General features: G+C 40.3%; 1 protein-coding gene across 1 annotated transcript; it reads left to right on the top strand.

Moving 5' to 3' along the window:
* The first annotated feature begins 1,497 nt into the window (after nt 1-1,497).
* On the top strand, nt 1,498-20,584 carry SAMD7 (sterile alpha motif domain containing 7). Its single transcript, XM_006188070.2, has 7 exons — nt 1,498-1,691; nt 2,936-3,060; nt 5,701-5,779; nt 6,846-7,474; nt 8,462-8,583; nt 13,959-14,069; nt 17,065-20,584. The coding sequence occupies exons 1-7, from the start codon at nt 1,591-1,593 to the stop codon at nt 17,173-17,175; spliced, it is 1,278 nt and encodes a 425-aa protein (XP_006188132.2). The 5' UTR covers nt 1,498-1,590; the 3' UTR covers nt 17,176-20,584.
* The last annotated feature ends 1,640 nt before the right edge of the window (nt 20,585-22,224 follow it).

The following is a 22,224-nucleotide window of genomic DNA, read 5'->3' as shown; positions in this document are numbered from 1 at the left end:
CTAACATCCATGACATTTCTCTGTGATGACGTGTGTGACATAGGGGGTGGTCAGCCTCTAACGCTGCTTGCCCCAGAGGGATTCTGCACTGCCCGCTTTCTTCCCTCTCCTTCCTCCAGATTTGTCTCAGGCATCACATAGAATGCAAGATGAGCACTATGTGTTATAGCTTCAGAGATTCTCTCACACTCATAGGTAAGTTCAAACTCCTACCAGAGACTTTCAATTCATGACGCAAATCAAAGTTCAGTCATGTTTCAAAAGGAAACACCAAGCTGTGTTCCACATTGTTCTGTTGCATAATGGAGCAGGAGAAAGGAGGTGGCTGTCGCCAAATCTCAGATGTGCAGGACCTGAGATTTCAAGCTGTGGAGCAGTGTTCTCGCCAGAGTTGCAAGCCCACGGCTGACATACCTCTGGCCTGAGTTCTTCGTTGGCATTCTCACCATGGTTGGTAGGCAACAGGCAAATATTTTCATCCTTATCCTGATTTGTCCTACTCCGAGGCCACTATCAAAGAGGAAATTATATTGACCTCACAGAAATACAGTGAAAATAAATCCACATAAAGAACTTTAAAAATACATTTATGAATGGTGAAAGCTAGTGTTAGGTGTCCCATGGGCTTGAATTTCCAATTTGATCGCAAGTTGAGGTCTGAAAAAGAAGCTAAAGAAGTGATTGCTTATTGAAATATTATATTTTTAGTTTTTGAACCATATGAATGTATTAACTATTTTAAATTTTAAATCAAATATACACACAAGAAAGGAAAGAGAAAGACTACTATTTTGAAAAGCAGAACATTTTCTTCCTAATTTCCTTTTTTTCCCCAAACAGTTGTAGGTATCTTAATTTTTTTAAGTAATAATTGAGAATAAAGAAGTTAAACTGACCTGTTTGACTAGCTCTCACTTAATATATAAAATTATTCAAAGGACATTAATAATTAACAAGAAAACATAAGTCAAAATTTTGTCCCTTTTACAATGGTCCCTTTTTCTGATCTCTAGGTTTTAGATAAAATTATGAATGCTTGTGTTCCTGTATATTTGGATAGAACTTGGTTGCTTACATCTAGATAGTCTCATGCAGTCAGCCTGTATGCACTTTAGTGAGATATATTTTTAGCATTAAGAAGATTTCCCCCCTCTTTTCTGTTTTAATCCTGTCAACTAAATAGGAATATTTTCTTCAAAGATTGAAAATATGAGGGCATACAATCATTTGTACCTCTGGAAATATAAAAATCAAAGTAAGTTGTAAGAAAGAAAGATGGTATTTCTATAATCTTGTGAAGTTGGTTTAATTTTATTATTGCTTGTAGTGTGATGTGGAATTACCTGTGGACTCTCCAACAAATTCCAAAGGCACAGTGAGTTCTCCAGTTGTATCTGGGTACCTGCAGTGGAGGGATTTTTGTGTAACTAAAAGCCTGGTGTAGCAAGTCCTCCCAAGTGTTGGGAAAATGCAAAACATGTTCATTATGTTCAAGAAGAATTCAAACAGTTTACAAAAAGTAGAGTTATCTGCTGACACATCTATCTGATTTTTTTTTTTTTAGAACTCCATCAGTGGCGAGAGATACTGATGATAAATCCAATGATGGCTGTGAACCCTTTATTGACAGCATCAGGGCAGCAGAGGATCCCACTGGTTCCTTCACCATTTGAACCTCCAAGTGTGGATAGGTATTTCTCTCCAGTATGAAATTCCAGTCATAGGAGAAGATGGATATCATTACATTTTTGAAGGCTGTTAACCCCAGTGCTGTATTATTGTCTAACATTACTTCAGGGAACCATGGTACAGGATATCTGCTGGCCACATCTTCAACAAACTTCCCATCACTTCCCCTTTGAGGCCTGCTTGACATCCTCACTCAGTAAATAGCTAATGAGCACTATGCGACAGGCATGGTATAAGTGCAAACATTGATATGGCCTGCTCAGGCTGCCGTAACAAAATATCACAGACCAGGTGGCTTAATTTTATTTCTCACAGTTCTGGAGGCAAAAAGTGCTAAATCAAGGTGCTGACAGGTTTGGTTTCTCCTGAGGCTTCTCTTCTTGGCTTGGAGACAGCCACCTTCTTGCTGTGTCTTCACTTGGCCTTTTTCTCTGTGTGCATGCGCTTATGGTGTCTCTTCCTCTTCTTATAAGGACACCAGTCCTGTTGGGTTAAGGCCCCACCCTTATGACTTTATTTAACTATAATTACCCCCTTAAAGGCCCTATCTCCAAATATAGTCACATGGGGGTTAGGACTTCTAACATAACGGATTTTAGAAAGGGACACAATAAAGTCCATAACAGTTGAGTATCCTGGATTTCTTGTGATAAAACAATTCTTTCTTTGCAATAAAAGTAAAACCATCAGTATTTTGGTTGCAAACCCTGGCAGTTTTCTATCTTCTCTTTAAAATATTCTGACATTCTGAGAAGAAAGTAAAATTCATTATTTATCTTTGTTCATGGAGTATGAACAATAGAGGTGAACTTCTAGAGACCACTGAAGTTCAGAGAAATAAATTGTCTACCCAGGTAGTCAAAAAGTGATCCCAGAGGGCAAAACTCAAGCCAGGGTATGTTCATGAAATGAGAAAAGAATATTGTGGTCAAGAACAGTATATTGGTCATGGAAAATCAGAGATTAGTGTTGATTTGATTAGATCTTTTCTCCCTGACGTCCCTAAAACTTTCTTCTCCTGCTTTCTCCGTTCTGTTGTCTGCTGGTTCCCTCCTTCCTTATAGAACCCTTCCTTCTAATCTTTCTCATCATATTTCTGCTCAAACTAAGAGCAACTGCAGGACTTTTGTACTCATTTTGAGAAGAGATGATGGAATCCCATATGGCAATAAAAAATCTGCCTATGCAATGGAAATTTAGTACAATTCCACTTTCATTTTATTTATTTTATATCTTTTTTCCCTAGAGATTTATTGCCTCCCACTGTAGCTCCAACTGACCCAAGGCAGTTTTGTATTCCTTCCCAATTTGGATCCTCTGCTGTACCAAATGCAAATGTGCCGAACATGCTGTCCAGTCACGTCTACTCAGGTATGAGCAATAGATGGCTGTCTGTGGAGCTACTGTGAACTGGATTGCTGCATTAAGCTTGCTGCCTAATTCACTGTTAATTTTGGAGGTAAAACTGTATGGTGATTAGGCTTGTAGTTTCTACAGTTGCTACCCAGGTGTAAATCATGATTCTACCACTGTGTGACCAAGTGTAAGTTGCTTAGCTCCTCTAATCATCAATTTACTGATGAAAAACATGAAAATCTGCAATTACTATCTGTTTTAGCTTACATGCAAGACACTGATGAGATCATGAGGAGGTGAGCTTTGAGTTATAGGCCTTGGGGAAGTTTGTATGTGGCCTGAAAGATCATAGTGAGGCCTTGCCTTTTATTCTGGGTAAGAGGGAAGACATTAGAGGAATTTGAGCAAAGGAGTGACATGGTCTGACTACTTACATTTTACCAGGTTCACTCTGGCTGCTGTGTTCGGGACATACTTGATAGGATTAAAGTTTTGGAGTTAAACTGATGGTCATTAATGGGCTATTAGGATAGTCAAAAGATTATGATGGATTTGCCCTGGGTAGTGACAGTAGGAATAGTAAGAAGTGGTTGGATTCTGCAATTATTTTTGAAGGTAGAAACAACAGGATTTTCTCACAGATTAGATATGAGATGTGAGAGAGGGAGAAGATAAAGAGGAGCAAGTAAGGGAGAAATAGAGGGAGCAACCAGTGAGGTGGGGGGAAACCCAGGAGAGTACAGAGGCCTGGAAGCCAAGCGAAGACAGTGTTTTAAGGAGAGAATGAGGAACTGTGTCAAGTAGCTGCTCTCAGGTCAAGTAAGATGAGGACTAAGCACATATGAGTAGATTGAGGTGTGTGGGTGTCCAGAGGTCACACTTTGTCTTCTGGACCCTGTTGGTATGCCAGAGGGATCATCCTTTTAACTTCTGTCTACATTCTATAGATCATCTCATATAGTCTCATGTATCCTGATGACTCCCAAAATTCTACCTCCAGGCTGTCTCCAAAAACTGCCAGTATTTGAACACAAACAGGCAGGCTGACCACCTGTCCCAGAGACATAGATCGGTCTCCCACCTCAAGGCTGATGTGTAAGAGAGTAAGCAAGGGCAAGGTAGGGCCTTAGTCCTATAGAAACTAAGCTACTAAGTAAGTGAGCAAAACAGGAATTAAAACAGGGATCTATTTCAACAACTGGGGTGTTAGGTAGGGAGTGGATTACTAGAACTGGACTAGCACTAAGTTTGACGTCACCTATTTGGGAAAGAGAAAGAAACATGCAATAGGTTTGATGAGTCCAGACGTCAGAATGTCCTGAGATCCAGGTAATTAGAATTGGGCCCTCCACACTAGTCGTCTCACATGGACGTGCTCTGCGTCCTTGGGCATTACGCCATGGGCTGGCAGTTTCATGCATGCAGGCTGTCTCAAGGAGAGTATATTGAAACCACTCAGCTATATAAAAACATAGGTTTTAGAGTCAGAAGGATTTTTAGAGGTCACCTCATCTAACCTCTGAGTTTTACAAATGAGAAAAAATCTCATAAAAAAGATACAGTATGGTTTATTACTAGGTGGGTCATTATTAATAGAAGTTTAATGAGTTCTGCTGGCTCAGTACAAAGAAAGTATAAAGAACAGCTCTAGCCTTCATGATACTTGCCCTCCTGTTGGCCAGCACAGATTTAGACATGTAAAACTATCACTGAACAAAATTCTATATGTAATAAGTACAATTTGTGTGTTTATTATTGCTAGAGGGTGATCTGTACTCCTGGGCTGGTCTGAGAAGTGTTTGTACAAATAAATGCATAAATAGAGGGTAAGGACTTAGAAACTTTTATAGCAGTTTGACAGGGTAATTTTACATCTACTGGTCTAATTATTTTAAAACGTTCTTGTATTATTTCTTGTTTTTATTTCAAGTTTCTAAGATGTTGTTTTATTGTATTTTTTTAAAGTATTGGTCTATGATGGCTTAGAAAATTTTTTAAAAAATTAGTCCTTCACCATGGATAGTTTGAGAAGCACCAGTAAAGATTCTAAGTGCATTAGGAGTCCAGAGAAAGAAAAAAATCAATATAAGCATGAAGTTATCAGGCGAGAATAGAGCCTTGAATCCTGTCATTATTCAAGACATTTTGGAAGGTTGACACAAAGAATGTAGTTGGTGTTCAGTGCCATTGAAATTGTTTTGAAAAAAGTATTTACCCCAGCTACACCAAAAATTCCACATAGAGTACTTCATACTTTATCCACTTAAATCATTGCATTTATTTCCAGGGATTTCAGAGCATCAGGAAGAACTTAGTTACTTTTTTTTTAAAGGTCAACTAATTCTTCCTGTACCAAAAAAAAAAAAAAAAAGCAAGAGATCCACAGTTAATTTAATCTTTTTCCTTTTGAAGTATGGCAGGGAAACAATTGCCGATCATGAGACCCCATACCGAAAGAAAAGAAATCTAGCATTGTCATGCCATCACCAAAGTGACTCTAAGATGCCAAACAGCCATGAACTGATATTGTTTCCAACATTGTGCTCAATTGGTGGTTTTTTGCAGATACTGTTTAAAATCATTATATTTTATTTTATTATTTTCAAATGGATGTTAATTTGCTTATGGGGTGAAATGGTGATTTTCTTGTTTAAGGTTGGGGCATTTTGCCACCAGAATCCATAAAGGCAATGGCTAGAAGGAATGAAATGATTCAAAGGCAGCATACTGCCAGGTAACGTAACAATGTTGTTTTCATTATTTTCTATTCATTCAATTGTTTGTTTATTCATTTGTTATATATATACTTTTATATGTTCATTGATTCATTTGTATTTGTATATATTGTTATAGTTGTGTATATATAGTCACTGATTATATGTGTATGTATATACCCACACACAGACACATTCACACATGCCCTGATTACTTACAAAAAAGTATTTCAGAAATATTACAAAAAGAAATATATACAAACATCTACATGAGTTGGTTAAGGATAAAAGCAAGATGACAACACAGTGAAGCTAAGTCTACAGATTGTAATAGTTTGTCAGTGTCTCATAATTAAAATGCTTAGCTGTGATTCCTTGGAAATTCATATTGGCATTTCTGTCTTCAGTGACTTCAGTTCTGCCCAAAGATAGGGGCCAAGCTTGCCAACCCCACTTCAGACTACACTACAGTATTAGAGCCCAAAAGTGGCCTTGAGGAACGAGGAGAAAGAAACACACAGCAGTAATGACTAGGGTACGGCTGTGGGTGAGAGAAGGCATCAGAGTCAACCTTCTCATCACCAAACACTAAAGGGTCCAGGTGATGATGACCAATAAGCAAAGTCACCAAGTCCTCCCTCTCCTCCCTCCCCCGACCCCTACCACTGGCATTAATTTGTAACAGTTGAAACTTACTGTGTTTCTTGAGCCTCATTAAAATTGTACTGAAGTGTTTAAAAGCTTCTTCCCAGAACTTTAGTTTCTTTGAGGATTAGTCTCTGGCAAGAAACTACACTGTGCTGCATTATCCCTAACGCTGCTAGATTTGCCAAATCTATTAGAGATGATGCTCTAAAGACTGGCCTTGGACTTCCATCATGAGTTTCAGCCAGACCCTCCACCCTCTGGTCTTAAGCCAAACTCTCCTGCCCAGTAGCTTCGTGGGGGACTTGTGCTCACACCTAGCAAACTTCAGATAGGTCCCAGGAAAAGCAGAGGTGCTACCTTAGGGAAGGCAGAGAGCCATTCAAATTCTATTTCTGATGGTTTTCTTGAGTTCTGTAAAATATACTGTTTTGTTTTTAGGATGGAAATGGAAATGCATGCCATTTACCAGCAAAGGAGAATAGAGAAAGTTAATTCCAAGAGACTAGTAGGCCTAGGGATGCCATTCCTCTGTGGCCCCAGTACCCCAGCTGGCCCAGCCACCTACCACGGCAGGGGCGTGCTCCCTGCCGGGGACCTGCATTTTCACAGGAGCACCCTGAGAAACCTTCAGGGAAACCCCATGGTAATGGCAACTAGTCCACGCTTTCTAGAGAGCTGGGGGCAGAAATGTCGTCGTCTCAAGAGAGGTACAGGGAGCCAGAAGGTTCTAGACAGTGATACCGAGAATTCCAAAAGTCAAGTAGAAGAAAAACCCATAGGCCAGACTCACACAGTTCCCTATGAAGAGGACGACTATGCAAAAGACCCAGAAACGGACCCTCTCAGCAATCAGAAGTTGGGTGAAGCCATTGAAAAGCCAGCTACAGCTCTTGCCAACACCTGTGGAGAGCTGGAGCCCGGCCACGGAAAGCCCTGGGGAGCTCATGGCACTCCCCTGGAAGAAAAGGCCTGGGCTGATGGGAAAGAGAAGCCTTCAGAGCAGGTGTTTGCAGCCTGTGTTGAAAAGAATGGGGTTTCCCCTCCAGCTCCTCGACCATCTCTCCCAGGTAGGTGTCCAGGGGCCAGTAGCCAATAGCCGATCCTCATGAACTGCAGGTCATTGAGTCCATGAAGTTATTACATAGCAAACTGCAGCCACTTCTTTTTATCCTTCTTTTTCTTAATCCTGTTTAGAATTACCACTTCTTGAAGTCACTTCATTGCATTAGGTCCAATCAGCCTTAACAGTGAAGTTCACCTCAGTTTATATATTGCTATATAGAGAATTTTTGGCAGAGGCTGGGAAGGTAAATATGAGGAAGGAATTTTTAATTAAAATTTTAATTTTTTAATTTAATGTAATCTCTTTAACATGAAATAGAGGGGCTTCTTGCTTAGAAGTATGAATTCTATCTCCCATTTTAAGTGTGGAAAAATAGACAACCAAACCGAAGCACTTTCAGTGCCCATTATTGTTATGATACCTTCTTACCTGAAAGTATTAGCATACTGTCCCTCCAAAAACATGCTGAATAGTTTTTCAGAACTGCTTTAGATAAAAATATTTTAAAACACAGGGATTTGGGGGTATATGTTATCTAACCACCATGCCAGCTGCTTCTCTGACAAAGTATAAATTTGCCATTTTGACGAAGATGTAGCTAAATTCTTGTGTGGCCTAGAGAACATAGTAAATCATATATCACCATAGAATATGGTAGTATTAATCTGGGGAATGAAAGCCACCAGGTATTTATACTGGAATCTGAGAAAAGCTGGAGGAGTTCTGGACCCTTGGCTTTTATTTACAATAATGCTGTCATTAAAGGTCCTTTCAAGGAATAAAAGAAAGGAGGCAGCTAAGCGTTTTTAGCAATCATCTCTCAGTAACTCAGTATCTTTCAAGGGGGTTACATACAGATCTGCGTAAAGGGACGGCTCTGTGGCAATGGGATATGGGGAAGTAATGTAAGTACACATAAAACTGTGCTCACAGAGTTCCCCTTTCCCCTGGAAATTTTATACCACAAAATAGTCTCCTTTCCATTTTGAAGGAACACATGTGCTGCTTACAATCAAGGAAGATCTATCTTTGGATGAAGATATTCAGAAATGGACCGTGAATGATGTATACAACTTCATCAGTGGCCTTCCAGGTTGCTCAGACTATGCTCAGGTGACTTTAAGTATTTTCTTAAAGTTAGGCATTTTGAAATATATGTTCTTCATAATGAGTTCTGTCAAACTTGATTTTGACCCCAGAGAGGGTTCCTAATAATCTTTTCCTTTTTATGTCATTGGCTCCCCTGAAACGGGAGCCTCTGATTGGTCGTGTGCCCACACCCCAGCTGCAGGGGAGGCGGGGAAAGCCAAGGTCTGCCTGTAGTTCCCGCCCCATCAAGACTCCCGAGATATGGGAATTCTCACAAAATTAGGTTCAGAGGCCAAACATCCAAGAAGAATGAGAGAGGTCTGCTGTATTCTCTACTTGTCCATTTAACAAACGTTTTAGGGGCATGCGTTTCTGTGTCAGAAGTTTTTGGGCTACTCATCATACATAACAGAAATACATACTTTTTTCTAAAAAGGACAAGGAAAATACATCTGAAAAGTAGGAAATTAACTCTTTTTAAATTCCATTTTTATGCTGGGGCAGTATATAAAAATGCCTACACACATAATTCAATCTGGTAAAGAAACACTATTTCTAAAATTATAATGAAATGTTAAGATAGTTGGAAAGTAAAACTAGTCTCACTTATATGGGAAAATTAGAGATAAAAATGGTGGGTTGGCAAGTTTTTGAAGCTTATGACAATGCTACATTTTCATGCAAATAGTTTACTTTTTCAAGTGATTTAATAATACAATTCTAAGCAACAATGTGACTACTAAATTTGGTATCATTATCTTTGGTTTACAGATTAAAGGAAAAGCAAGAAAAGGACATTATGATTGAACTACATCATAATTTGCTAATGTTAGAGATAATCTTTTTAATCTCATTTTGTAATAGCATTTTCCTTCAGTGTAATGCTGTTAATTTTTTTTTAATCTTTTTTTTTCCCATTCTTTTTATGGAACCAATGGAAAAGTCATATAGACTAGTAATTTAAAGTATGGCTTATAGGTGCCTGGCTAGTTCAGTCGGTAGAGCATGAGACTTAAAGTATAGCTTACAAAGCCAGAAAATACAAGTTCAAATCCTGGCTTTTCTACTTTCTAGGCATGTGACCTAGGACAAGTTGCCTCTCTCCTCAGTGCCTCAGTGTTTTCATCTGTAAAATGGGGATAATAATATAATATATTCTCAAAGAATTGTTGTAAATGTTAATGCCTGGCACCTTGTAAGTACTCAATAAATGTTATTTTCATCATTATATCAGAGGCTTCTAGAGAAAGCAGAACCTTAAGTTACTTATGAGGCTAGTTGTATTGTTTAAGTCACTTATTTTATGTTTTTGTATACCTGATAAAAAATTTTTTCCTATTTTTTCGTATTCAATGAGTATAATCTTATTTTTTTTATTAGACATTAACCCTGAGAAAGTCACTTTTTAAATTTATCTATGCCACTTATCATGTACCACATCAGCCACTGGTACAGTGAAGTTACCAAACTCTGATAGCCAGAAACAAGCATCCCTATCCGTAACGAACATTTGATTGCTGACTTCTGATGGACTGAATTTGTTTGAACTCACTATCCTTAGTCAGTGACCCACAGTCAGAAAAATGCAATTTATAATAACCACTCTTGTAATAAATAACGTTACATGCATTTTATACTTTATAATCCCAAACATCCCCTTGTAGATACATAGAAACCCCATAAACATGAATACTCCAAACTTTGCTGACTCATTATCTCTCACCACCAGGATGTCATTACTTCCTTCCCACCCCAAGAAGTGGTACAGTTATTTCTAGGCGTTTCTCAAATGTGTTTGGGATCAAGTCCTGCCCTTGTTTACACTCTAACGTCTGTTCCCTCCCAGCGACTGCTGGTGACATCAACAGTAAGAATGCCACTGGTCTGCTGGGCATGACTTGGCTGTGCTCAGTGACGGTGTTCTGTACAGAAATAGGAAGGACCTCCTCAGATGCAGCCAGGAGCTGTCTGGGTGCAACAGGCTCTGAAGCAGCACTGCTTGTGCACAACTCTCACAGGAACCCTTGTCCACAACATGCCATCTGCTTTTATTCTCAGCCCCTGGGATCACTCAGGGCCACACCCACTGGCCCCTCTCTGTCTTCACCTCTGCCTTAGGTGCAACAACCTCCAACCACCTGCTTTCTGCAGGTAGAAAAAGTAACCACAGGAAAAAATAACCGCAACTAAAACCCAAAGCCCCTTGCAAATGAAATCTTTTAAATAGATGGGAAGAGAGGGTAGGTAGTTCAGCTGTTTAGGGACATTCAGGATACCTGGTAACACATTTTGTTTGTTCAAAATCCTGTCTAGTTCAAATAAGTCAGCAGATAAAATATTCTCTCTAAAAATAACTGAAATTACTAAAATATTTGCACAATTATATCATGCACTTGGCCCAGACTGCTCTCATGAGCATGCAGTTGGGGACATCATCTGAGAGACAGAGGCATGTTCTGCATCTTTGCCTCAGGCCCAGGGTTCATCCACCGTGTTTGAAAGTTAAGCCCTCATGCATTTCAGCCCTGGCTGCCAACCTACCTGTGCTTCTTGGACAGCTCACTTCACCTTTTCTACATTGGTTCTCTCCTTTATAAAAGATCATAATAGTGCCTACTATTAATTGAGAACAGACTATATACCAGGCATTATACTAGGCACATCATTTAGATTATCTTTCAGATTTAATCTATGTCATACTTCTGCAAAGAAGCTATTAACTCCATTTTGCAGCTGAGTAAAACTGAGCTTCAAGGTGTCTAGAAGGGTACTTCAAAAATGTGTGTGTGACTACGAGTCTAGCTCTTACCTTTATAATTACTCTACATTGAAGGTATTTGGCCATATGATTTTCAGTCAGGAGTACCTGGGCCCCATGGAGTTCTCAAAGGAGGTAAGAGGAATGCTTAAGTTGTTCACACTATTACAAAATAACCTAAGAAATATCATCCATTTCCCCAAATTAAAGCTACACAGACTAACCCAAACTGTCAACTTCTTTGCTTTGGCCCAAATTGTTACTCATTTTAGCCATTCTACAATTTGTTTAGTTAAAATTTGAAAAGAAATAATAACTTAATAAATATAGTTTGTAAGTAACTAAACTCTGTTAGAACACAAATCCTGGTACAGAAGTTCCCCAAGAAGATTCTAATTTTCTGCTTGTCCCAATACAACACACCCAATACTACATGTTCCAAGGCACGGAACATGCTGTAGAAACAGAACAAATATGGTTCCTCTCATGGAGCTTATGGTCCAGAAGAGGGACACCAGTAAGGGATTCCACTTACGTGTGACCAGGCTATAAGAGGGCAGGTACAGGGCATGGTAGGAACACACAGGAGGGCCTCATGGCTTCCTGGAGGAAGAGGCATCAAACATGAGTCCTGACAGTGAGCAGTTTACCAGCTGAGTGGGGGAACTTAGGTGGGAGGAAGGCAAAGGAGGAATTTCCAGGCAAGAACCAGAAGCCAAATAGAACTTAACATGGATGGGATTTGAGAGCAGTTCTTAGCAGCCAGAGGGCCAGGGCTAAGGTGGGAGAGGTGAGGATGGCAAGAAAGGGGACTAAAGAATGAGAAGTGTCCAGATCACAAAGAGCCTTAAAGACCCAGTGAAGGATTGTGACTTTATCCCGGAGACAGTCTAGGTTTTAAGCAGGAGTGGCATGCTTAACTTTTCATTTCAGACAGGTTGCTCAAGTTGCTTTTATGAAAATAGGTTAAGGGAGGCAAGACTGGGGAAGCCTCCTCAGATGAGCAAGTATGGAGTTTGATCCAGGGTAGGAGCAGTGGGGTGGACAGATAAGAATGCTATCTAAGAAGCAGAATTGGCACGATTCAGCTTCTAAGTTTAAAATATACATTCGGGAGCCTTCAGTATAGAAAGACACTCACTACTCACTAAAACCAGGACAGAGACTGAGATGAATCAGTAAGGCCAGAGAGGACCTGGGTCAGAAGCCTAAGGGACTCTTAACACGTAAAGATGGACAAAGAAACAGGAGCCACAGAGGTGACTCTGAAGGAGACAGCAGAGGGTACCCCGGAGGGAGAAGGGAGAAGTCTCATGAAGGCAAGGGAAGAGCATTTTTCTTGAAGGAGTAGTCAACAATGTCAGATGCAGCCCAGAGCATAAGAAATATGAGGACTCAAAAATATCCATGTGTTTAGTAGCAACAGTCACCAGGGGCCTAGAGGAGAGCAGGTGTAATGGACTGATGAGAGTGGAAGTCAGACTCCTTGAGACTGAGCAAAGTAAGAACATGGAAGCAGGGAGCATGAGAACTCCTGGGAAACTGGGCTGTAAAGGAAATGAGAGACCTGGGAGAGTATTGAGAGGTGGAATGAGGAAGCGTTGGTGTATTTTCATTATTTTTGCTTGTTTAATGGTGGCAGAGACTTGCTTAAATGCCAATGGGAAAGAGCCAGCCAAAGAGGAGGGACTGAAGATGAGAGAGAGGATAATCTATTGAGTGAAGCCTGCAGGTGGGAAGGGTGAAGACACACGGCCCAGGTGGAGAGATTGTCTTTAAACAGTGTGGGACCATGCTTCCACTGTATTAGGACAGAGCTTTTGGGTTTGTTGGGCAGAATTAGAGCAAGTTCTTATCTACGGATTTTTTTGAATTAAGAAGTTCTATGATTTGCTGAAAATGAGGGAGAATTCTGTAGGGTCTAAAGTTTGAGGAGTGTAAAGAAAGCTTGAAATAGAAAAGAAAGCTCATTGGTATATACAGGATTGCCAGGCAGGTTGAAATTGGAGATCATGACCTTATGATACTGCTAATTGTCCCAGTTTTTTCTATCCATCTCCTCATCTGCCTGGAACCTTTGTCCCCCAGCAGCCTCCCTAGTATCTGGAAGAATGGAAGGCATGGTGGTATCCACTGCAAAGTCAGAACAAACAGGCCCCATGGAAGGTCCAGCATGACAGCTCTCACCTGCGTCTTCCTCTCCTCCCTTTGGCACTCACCTAAGGCAGTGAACAGAGGCACTGCGTCTGTAAAAATGAGAGTCTGAAATTCGTCTGCAGTGGTTTTTACGCACATCCCTTTACTCAGACTCTTGTCCATTCATTGACTGGTCCAGGAGCATATCTTCTATTATGTGCCAGACACAGCGTTACTGGTACATTGGTGAGTAAGACATGGGCCTGTCCTCAAACAATGATGATGACTCCAGGTCGGAAATGAGTTCTAGATACAGAGAATTACAGTGTACTCCAAGGGTTATTAAAGAGCACAAACAACATGCCACTGGAGCACAGAAGGGAGGGTAACTGAACATAAGATATTTTATGAATTTCTGTTATCCTCAAGAGCAATCTTAATGTTTCCTCCAAAGCTAAAATATCTATACATTTAAACAAAGTTGACATCTTTTGTGTTTAATAAGGTATTTAAAGATCATGCAATTGATGGAGAAACTTTGCCATTACTCACAGAGGAGCATCTTCGAAGCACTATGGGATTAAAGTTAGGGCCAGCACTAAAGATCCAATCACAGGTAAGGTGATTTTTTTTCTGTAACTAAATATATATTAATGGTATGAAGCTTAAGAGAAATATGTTACTTTTATCTTGTTGTAATAGTAACAATACCTATTGAACCTCTTTATTAAGCTTTTCCCCTCTGTGGGCGGGCACAAGAGAGAAGTGAGGGCACCTGAAGACATTGAACAGGGCACTGGTGCACCTTCCTGTGGAAAGTGGGGAAGGCACAAAGCAGAGGTGTTGTGTGCTGGTCAATGTTTAACAACCTGCTCTCTTTAAAAACAAAAATGAACCCTGATTTCCTAGCATTTGTCAATTTCTGTAGTGTAAATACTCCCACCATGGCTGACAAACTCCAAATGCCATGTCCTTGAATACAGATTTGGGGGGACATGCTCTGCAGCACAGCATTTTAGAGTGTTTTCACCATGTGGATGGCACAGGTGTGAACAACCTCAAAGGCAGAGATCGTAATTAATCATTGCAGTTGAGTAATTAGGTAAAAACAATTAAGAAGTGATAAGTTTGGGGCTTTTATTACTTTAGTTTTCAATATAATGTATCTAATTGTAATTTTATAAAATTTAAATTTTAATAATAGCATTTTTAACAACTAGCTTGCAAATTTCCTAAAAACGTAACCATTGGCTCTCAAGAGCCGGAACGACCCAGCTCCAGCGCACACTTCTCATCTCCTCCTCCACTGCTTCGTTCTGGCCTAAGGCACCTTCATCCCTCATCGGATTACTGCATTAGCCTTCTAACTCTTCTCCCTGCTCTGCCCTTGCCCACCCAGAGCCTATTTACACAACAGTAAAGAATGATCCTTCTAATACTTAAGAAGGATCAAGTCACTCTTCTGCTACATTCTGCTTGCATTATTTGCGCTCCTCCCCACCCACCACCACCCTTGCCTTCCTGACCTCATCTTCTGCGTCTCTTCCCCGTTTTTGCCCATTCACCTCTGGACACCGCTTAAACATCTAGGCCTGCTCTACCTCAGCGTCATCCCCTCTGCCTGCGATGCTCTTCCCCCGACATCCTCATGCTTTGCTCCCGCATCTCCTTCCCCTTTGCTGTGCTTTACCATCTCAGTGAGGTTTGCCTGGTTCACCCTGCTTAAAACTGCACCCAGCGCAGCCCCCACACATACTGCTGCTACCCCTTTGCTGCTCTTCTTTTTCCCTGTAGCACCTATCACCTTCAGCTACAATCTGATTTACTCACTTGGTATATTTATATTTATTGTTAATTTCCCTCTGCCCTCACTAGAATGGAAGCTCCATGAGGGCAGAGATCTTTATCTGTTTTGTTGACTGATGTAACCTTAGAAAATGCAAGACCCATAACAGATCAATAATTATTTGTTGAAGAAATGAGTTTCCTAAAAGTGAAACCAGGAAGCATCAACTAATCCTTCCCAGAATTCATAAGGACTCTACCTGTTCTATACAAGTTTAGACCAGGAGCTAGATTCCAGAATGTCCTTCAAAAACCACTTTCATTTGTGTAAATTTTTAGGATAAAGAAATTCTTTATTTCTAATGCAAATATTTCATTGTGTTTTCTTTTTTTCAACTTACTATTCTGGAATAACTTTAAATACAGAAAAGTTGCAAAGGTAGTACAGAGACCCAGCTTTTCCTAATGTTAACAGTCTTACATAACATGGCACATTTGTCAAAACTAAGAAATTAACATTGGAACAATATGATACTCACCTTAAGATGATTTATTTTTCTTTAATGAGGATACTACATCTCTTGGCATGCTTACTTTAACACTGCACGGTTTTTTCTCAAATCAGATTTTCTTTGACTTTAATTTATCACGTTGCTTTCACTTTTTGTTTTTTTGTTTATTTGTTTTTTTGGTTTTTTGTCCTTACAATGTGGGCAACCCCAGGTCATTCTTAATCTTCTCACTTGCTGTTAGCATTGCCCCTCTATATCATTTTCATGAGGCTGTAGTCATTTCTTACGCTCCTATCTGACATGTATACGTGCCTCCATGAAGCCCAGCTGAGCTGTTATATCTCAGGCCCCATCTGCCCGCATAACAGGACAAGGCTGCCACAGAAACTCGGGGGGAAGGGGGAGAATTCCAGCTGATGCCGGCTGTTCAGCCTAACAGAACAGTTGTAGAGTCCTTGGGAATGGGGATTTCCAGGGGCCCAGTTGAAGCAGGAGAACTGGAAAGTTCTGAGTAACATCTGAAAATCCTAGAAGGTGAGCAGGCAGAAGTTCATCATGGATAAGATCGCAAAGTCTCAGTCTCCAAAATGAGAACCAGGGGCAAAATTCCGTTATAGTGAGAACTGCTGAGAAGAAGGAAAGCCACCCTCCAGAACAGAAACTTAGAAGTGGACCTGGGCTGAGCAGACAAGGAAAGAGGTAGGAGAAGAAAAAGTTACTAGAATGTGAGAACTCAGATACTATTAGAGTGCAGGGAGCTAGGGGGGTTTGAGCTGTGATGGTGTGAGCAATATAGAAGCCTCCTGGGTCACACTTAGGGTCAGGTTTGTGTGGGAGCCCAGGCAGCACTGAGGCGCCAAGCCCCAGAGCCTTGTTTATGTCTCAGCGCTAAGCCTGCTGAAGGCCAGCTGTGTGCTGAATCTAAAGAATTCCAGCCTCAGCCAGAGAAGAACAGGCTGAGTGTTGGTCAAGGTGCAGCAGGGTACCTGTGGGACCTCTTGTGGGACCATTGGAAAAGGGAGCACTGGAGTCAACTCAGAGTGAAACAATTATGTGTGCAGATGACCCACAGCAGAACCAAGAACAGGGATTAGTGAGTTCTGCCACCTTGGTGTCCAGTTTTACAGCATGAGCACTATGATTCTGAGAGAAAGAAAAAGCCCACCACGTCCTAGAATTGTGTCCCCTCCACCTGTGCAGATGCTCCTTACCTGAAGTGACCTCAGCCTCCCCGAAATCTGTGGCTAAGCAGAGTATGCTGGGTTATTGGAAGAATTCATAGATGTTATTACTGTAATTATTTTGTCTTCAAAGGTATCTCAGCATATGGAAAGTATGTTCTATAAGAAAAGCCTTTCACTTCCTACCCACACAAAACAGGCATTCAATCAACCAGCAGATATAGTCCCCACTTTTGGATCTTAATTCCTGGAATGATACATTGGACATTCCTTGTTCCCAGGATATGATTATTCCTAAAGGAACTGAGCAAGATAGTATGAGAAATTAAAACCCCCTGAAGAGCAAGAACAGTCTTAATCAGTTTTCCAAAAAGTCTAGGATATTCTGAAGGGTGTGTGAGGGTTTCCTAAGACCAGAGGGAGGCTGAGAGGGAGAGAAAGCCTGCCCTCCTGAGCTGTCCTAGAGGCAGCTTTGCCCAGGTTTCCTGAAGTGACCTCAGTGCAAAGTGGCTGGAGACGTATCCTTGGAAGCAAATGCTAAATGAAGAGGAGCATTTGCAAACATCAAGAAAGCTACAGTTGGATGTTTCCATGAGGAAATCTGTGCAGAAGCCAAGACTGGAAAAAAAGAGCTCCTTGCTTCTCCTCACTCCGTTCCCATCTCTCAACCAAGGGAGAGACAAAGGCAACCCAGCGGAGCTGGAAGGAGGCAGAGGAGAAGGTGGAGAAGGACAAAACAGAGAAGCAGAGGAGATGGCCCCAAGGCCCCCACTTTTCTCATTGCAGGCTTCCAGCCTGAAGGAGGCCCATGCTAGGAGGGGACAGAAGCTTTAAAAACCTTAAAGTTCACAGGTTTGATTGTTACTCAGCATTCTCCTTCTGATACGAAACCATGTTGTGACTAAAAACAACTGGAGGACTTCTTATCTGAGAGGAAGGTGAAAAGGCACAGTAACCTTCCTCTCCCTGGGGCAGGGGCAGAGTATCTCCACAGTCAGGTTTGAACTGGCAGGATGGAGGGGAGACGGTGACTGCTTTCTGCTCGTACCCTGTTTGAACTTCACATTTAACAGAACGCCTCGGAAAGGATCCACAGGAAACTGATAAGAGTTTGCTCAACGAAGGGACTGGGCGACAGGGGTGTGAGGGAGACTTCTTCCTATATACCCTCTGGTACATTTTTAACTTTTAACTATGAGAATGTATTTTCTATTTTTAAAATTTACATTTATAATAAACTGTAGTAAGCAGCCTCTAAGATGGCCACCAGTGACGCCCCTGCTTCCTGGTATTCATATCCTGTGAAATCTCCCCTTCGGGATGGGCTGGACTGAGGACTCCTTTCTAATGGATGGTATGGAAGACAAGATGGGATGTCACTTCTGTGGTTTCTGTCTTGAGTGCTCTCTCTGTCTTTGGATTACGCTCTGGAGGAAGCCAGTTTCTATGTCTCCAGGCAGCCCTGTGGAGAGGCCCACATAATTGAACTTGGAAATGGATCTACTGAGGCTGCCAAAAGCCACATGAGGGAACTGGAAGGTGGCTCCTCCCCAAGTCAAGCCCGAGATGACCCTCCAGCTCCTGATCATAGCTTGATGGCAGCCTCCGGGGGCCACCCTGAGTCCGAGGCCCTCAGCCAAGCCTCTCCTGGATTCCTGACCCACAGAAACTGAGATAATAAGTATGTACTATTTCTAGCCACTAATGGGATAATTTGTCTCTTAGCAATAGATACCTAAAACAAAAAATTGCATGGATAAACATATAGCATGCTTCCCACATTCACTTTTTGATCTGAAAAGTGGACTTTTGAAGTCATTTCCTCACAAGCCATGCTAATTTCATTGATGTTTGCTTTCTTTCATTTTTAATATGAAAACAACAGAGTTTTTCTGACATAAAATTATACTATCAAATGGTCCCTTTGAGGGGAGAGAAGGAAAGAAAGAGAAAGGGAAAGGAGGGAGGGAGTAGGAGAGAGAGGCTTGGGGAGAAATGATCCCTTCAGATTTCAAAAGTTTAAGAATTGTTTTGTCACATGACCTTTCACCTGCTATAATTCCCAGCGTATAGACGTTTCACAAGGTGCCAAATGTGAGTTACAGATGTTATGCTGGGGGATAAAAAGAAAGCCTAATTGATACTTTTAGTGGCAAAGAGATCATGTGGTTCAATCCATACAAAGGCTTTTGAATTTCTTATCCCTGCTAAAGGAGTCAATTGAATTGGTAACAGATTCACTTGAACAGATGTGTCTCAGTGTGGCTCTAAAGAAAGGGTTCTGATATGCCATCCCAGCATGTACTATCACAAAAAAAAAAAAAACAAAAACAAAAAGCAAAACTGTGCTTAACTTTAGAACAATGCATTAATTAAACAAAGCAAAACAAAACAAAAATACATAAAGGAGGCACTCCCCAGCCCTCAGAACTCTTCTTTGGAAGAAAAGGATATTGAAATTGCTTATCCATACTAAGATTGTTTTTTCCCAGATTCACAACTCTAGGGTACCTTTTAAAAAATGACTCCCTTTACTAATAAAAATTATCTTGAAAGGTGAAAATTTTGCTCACATTATCATATAGAAATAGTTTTCCACTTTTCTGCAAATGCAACTTTAGTCTTGAGCACACTCTGCATCCTTTGTGAGAGTAAAACGAACAGCAGTAAAAACAAAAAAATTCTTATGTTTGAAAACCAATCACAATAAGAATGTATTTGCTAAATAGGGTTTTCTGATTTATGAGACATTCTGTTTAGACAGACTGAGTAAACATCCACACGGTGGAGTACTATGCAGCTGTTCCTCTAGCAAAGTATTACAGCTATTAAAAAGCAATAATAGAATTCAAACATCACCATTTTGCACCCCTAAAAACTAAAGGATCTAAACAATGATCATAAATGACTGTTAACAGCACAAAAAGAGAAACAACCAGACATTCCTCCTTATGGAAGCGCATGAAACAATTAAAAAAATAGCAAAATCCAAACTGTGGGAAACCAGATAGTAGAAATGACCTGATTTTCTCCAACAAATAAATTGCAATGAAAAACAAAGAAAGGGAAAAGGAAAGCCAATAGATTAAAAGATACTAAAGATTCAAATCACCCAGATGTAAAAGCTTTAGAAACAGACGTTGATGGTGGCAATGCATTATGAATATAATTAATGCCACTAAATTGCACACTTAAAAATGGTTAAAATCACAAAGTTTATGTTATATATATGTATATACATATTCTCCCACAATAAAAAATTTTAAAGATCCATATCACCCAGTACAATTAATTGGATGCATATTGAATACTCTGTAAAAAAGAATTGGAGAAATTTGAACACAATTGGGGATATTCAATGCTATTAAAGAATTACTCTCTGTTTTTTAGATGTGATAATAGTGACTTTTTATTAGTGGTAAGAACATTTAACATGAAATCTTTCCTCTTAACAAAATTCTAAGTGCGCAATGTAATATTGTTAAGGTACGATGCTGTGCAGCGGGTCTCTAGAACTTACCTAAGTTTTTTAAAATTTCATGTCTCTTAGAAGTCTATACTGAAATATATACAGACAAAAATAATATATATTGGATCTGGGATTTGATTTTGCCTTACCTACAATCTAATAAATTATCCACTTATTATTTTATGGAGCTTGGGAGAATCTCATCTCTTGAGTCAGAGACAAAGGACTTTATTAATCATGATGCAATAATCAACACAAACATCAGCATTTTGTGTTGGTTCCCTTTGCTTGCCAGTGCCACTGGGGTTACACAGATGGGCCTAGAGGAAGCCAGCACATGCAGCGGGTTGTGTCACAGCTGTGGAACACTGAATATGGGGAACCCCCTATTTTTATAGCAAGCAGTAAGAGCAAAGACCTGCTCTTTGTCCAGGGGTGGGAGTGGAGTGTGGAGGGGTGGGGATGAGATGTTCCCTCATTTCTTAAGGTTACTGGGTACATAATCAACCCTGAGAAATGATAAAAGCACAGTCAGGCCCTTGCCATCCGCCCAGCAAGATCTGTAGGAATAAAAGAGGCCCAAAGAAGAGCATCTCTCCCAACAATATCATGACATAAATTTGCTTCAAAACTCCATGGAGAGAGGAGGGTGTAGGTAAGTCAGTGGGAATATGATGAAACAAGTTAGGCCACGAGTTGATACTTGTTGAAGCTGAGTTGTGAGTATGTGAGTGCATGAGGTTCACTCTGTGCTTCACTGTTCTTTTGCATATGTTTGAAATTTTCTGCAGTAAAAGTTTAAAATCTATTTACTAAACAGTTATCTTATATAATATGTCAGGATGCCAAAATTTTTCATAAAATAGAATATGTAAAAATACATATTTGCTATTTTAAATTTATGAAATATTTTACTCTGGCCATTAATACTAAGAATATACAGCAAGCAAACGTTTTTCCTCATTATGGTAAATATATACTATATATATTGTTATTTTATTACAAATATATGAAAGGTCTGTTTTACAGAGGGTTCTAGTCAATTTACTGTACTTGTCCGGCCTGTACTCTGGAAAGTGAATCTCTTTTCACATAAGCCAACACAGGTCTTTGACTTATCTGCTACTAGTCCCAAGATGTCACTGTGCAGCTGTGTGAAGTTAATCTCCCCAGGAAAGGTAATAGTTTACTTGAACATCACTGGGTGCCATTTTGAAAAAAACTGAATGCTTTTAGGCTGTGCACATATTTTTTTAAACTGCATTTCTAATGTATTTCACACACCCCCCACCACCCCATCACCCTGTTGGCTTATTCCCTAATGTGTGATTTTATTTTGCTAGCTAGATTGTTCAACTGAATTAAATTGTTTCTTTCACTTTGCAAAGAAGTTATTCTCCTCAAATAAAACATAAAAGCAAGGATCTGAAATACCTTGTTACTGTAAACAAATCTCTTATCACCTTTTGTCTTAGTTCAGGCTGCTATAAAAAAATTATAGATTGGATGGCTTATAAACAACAGAAATTTATTTCTCAGAGTTCTGAAAGTTGGAAATCCAAGATCAGGATGCCAGCATGGTCAGGTTCTGGTGAGAGTCCTCTTCCAGGTTGCAGATTGCTGACTTCTCACTGTCCTCCTGTGGCAGAATGCAGAAGGCCAGAGGAAACTCTTAGGCCTCTTCAGAGAAGGGCATTAATTCCCTCATGACCTAATCACCTCCCAAAGGCCCCACCTCCTCAAACCATCACATCGGTGGTTAGGATCTCACCATCAATTTTGGAGGAACATAAATATTCAATCTATAACGCCTTCATCAGCCCA

Source organism: Camelus ferus, chromosome 1, assembly GCF_009834535.1.
Source record: "Camelus ferus isolate YT-003-E chromosome 1, BCGSAC_Cfer_1.0, whole genome shotgun sequence".
In the NCBI taxonomy this organism is placed as follows: domain Eukaryota; kingdom Metazoa; phylum Chordata; class Mammalia; order Artiodactyla; family Camelidae; genus Camelus; species Camelus ferus.
The sequence above is the reverse complement of the archived record's forward strand: the minus strand, read 5'-3'. Positions and strand labels throughout refer to the sequence as shown.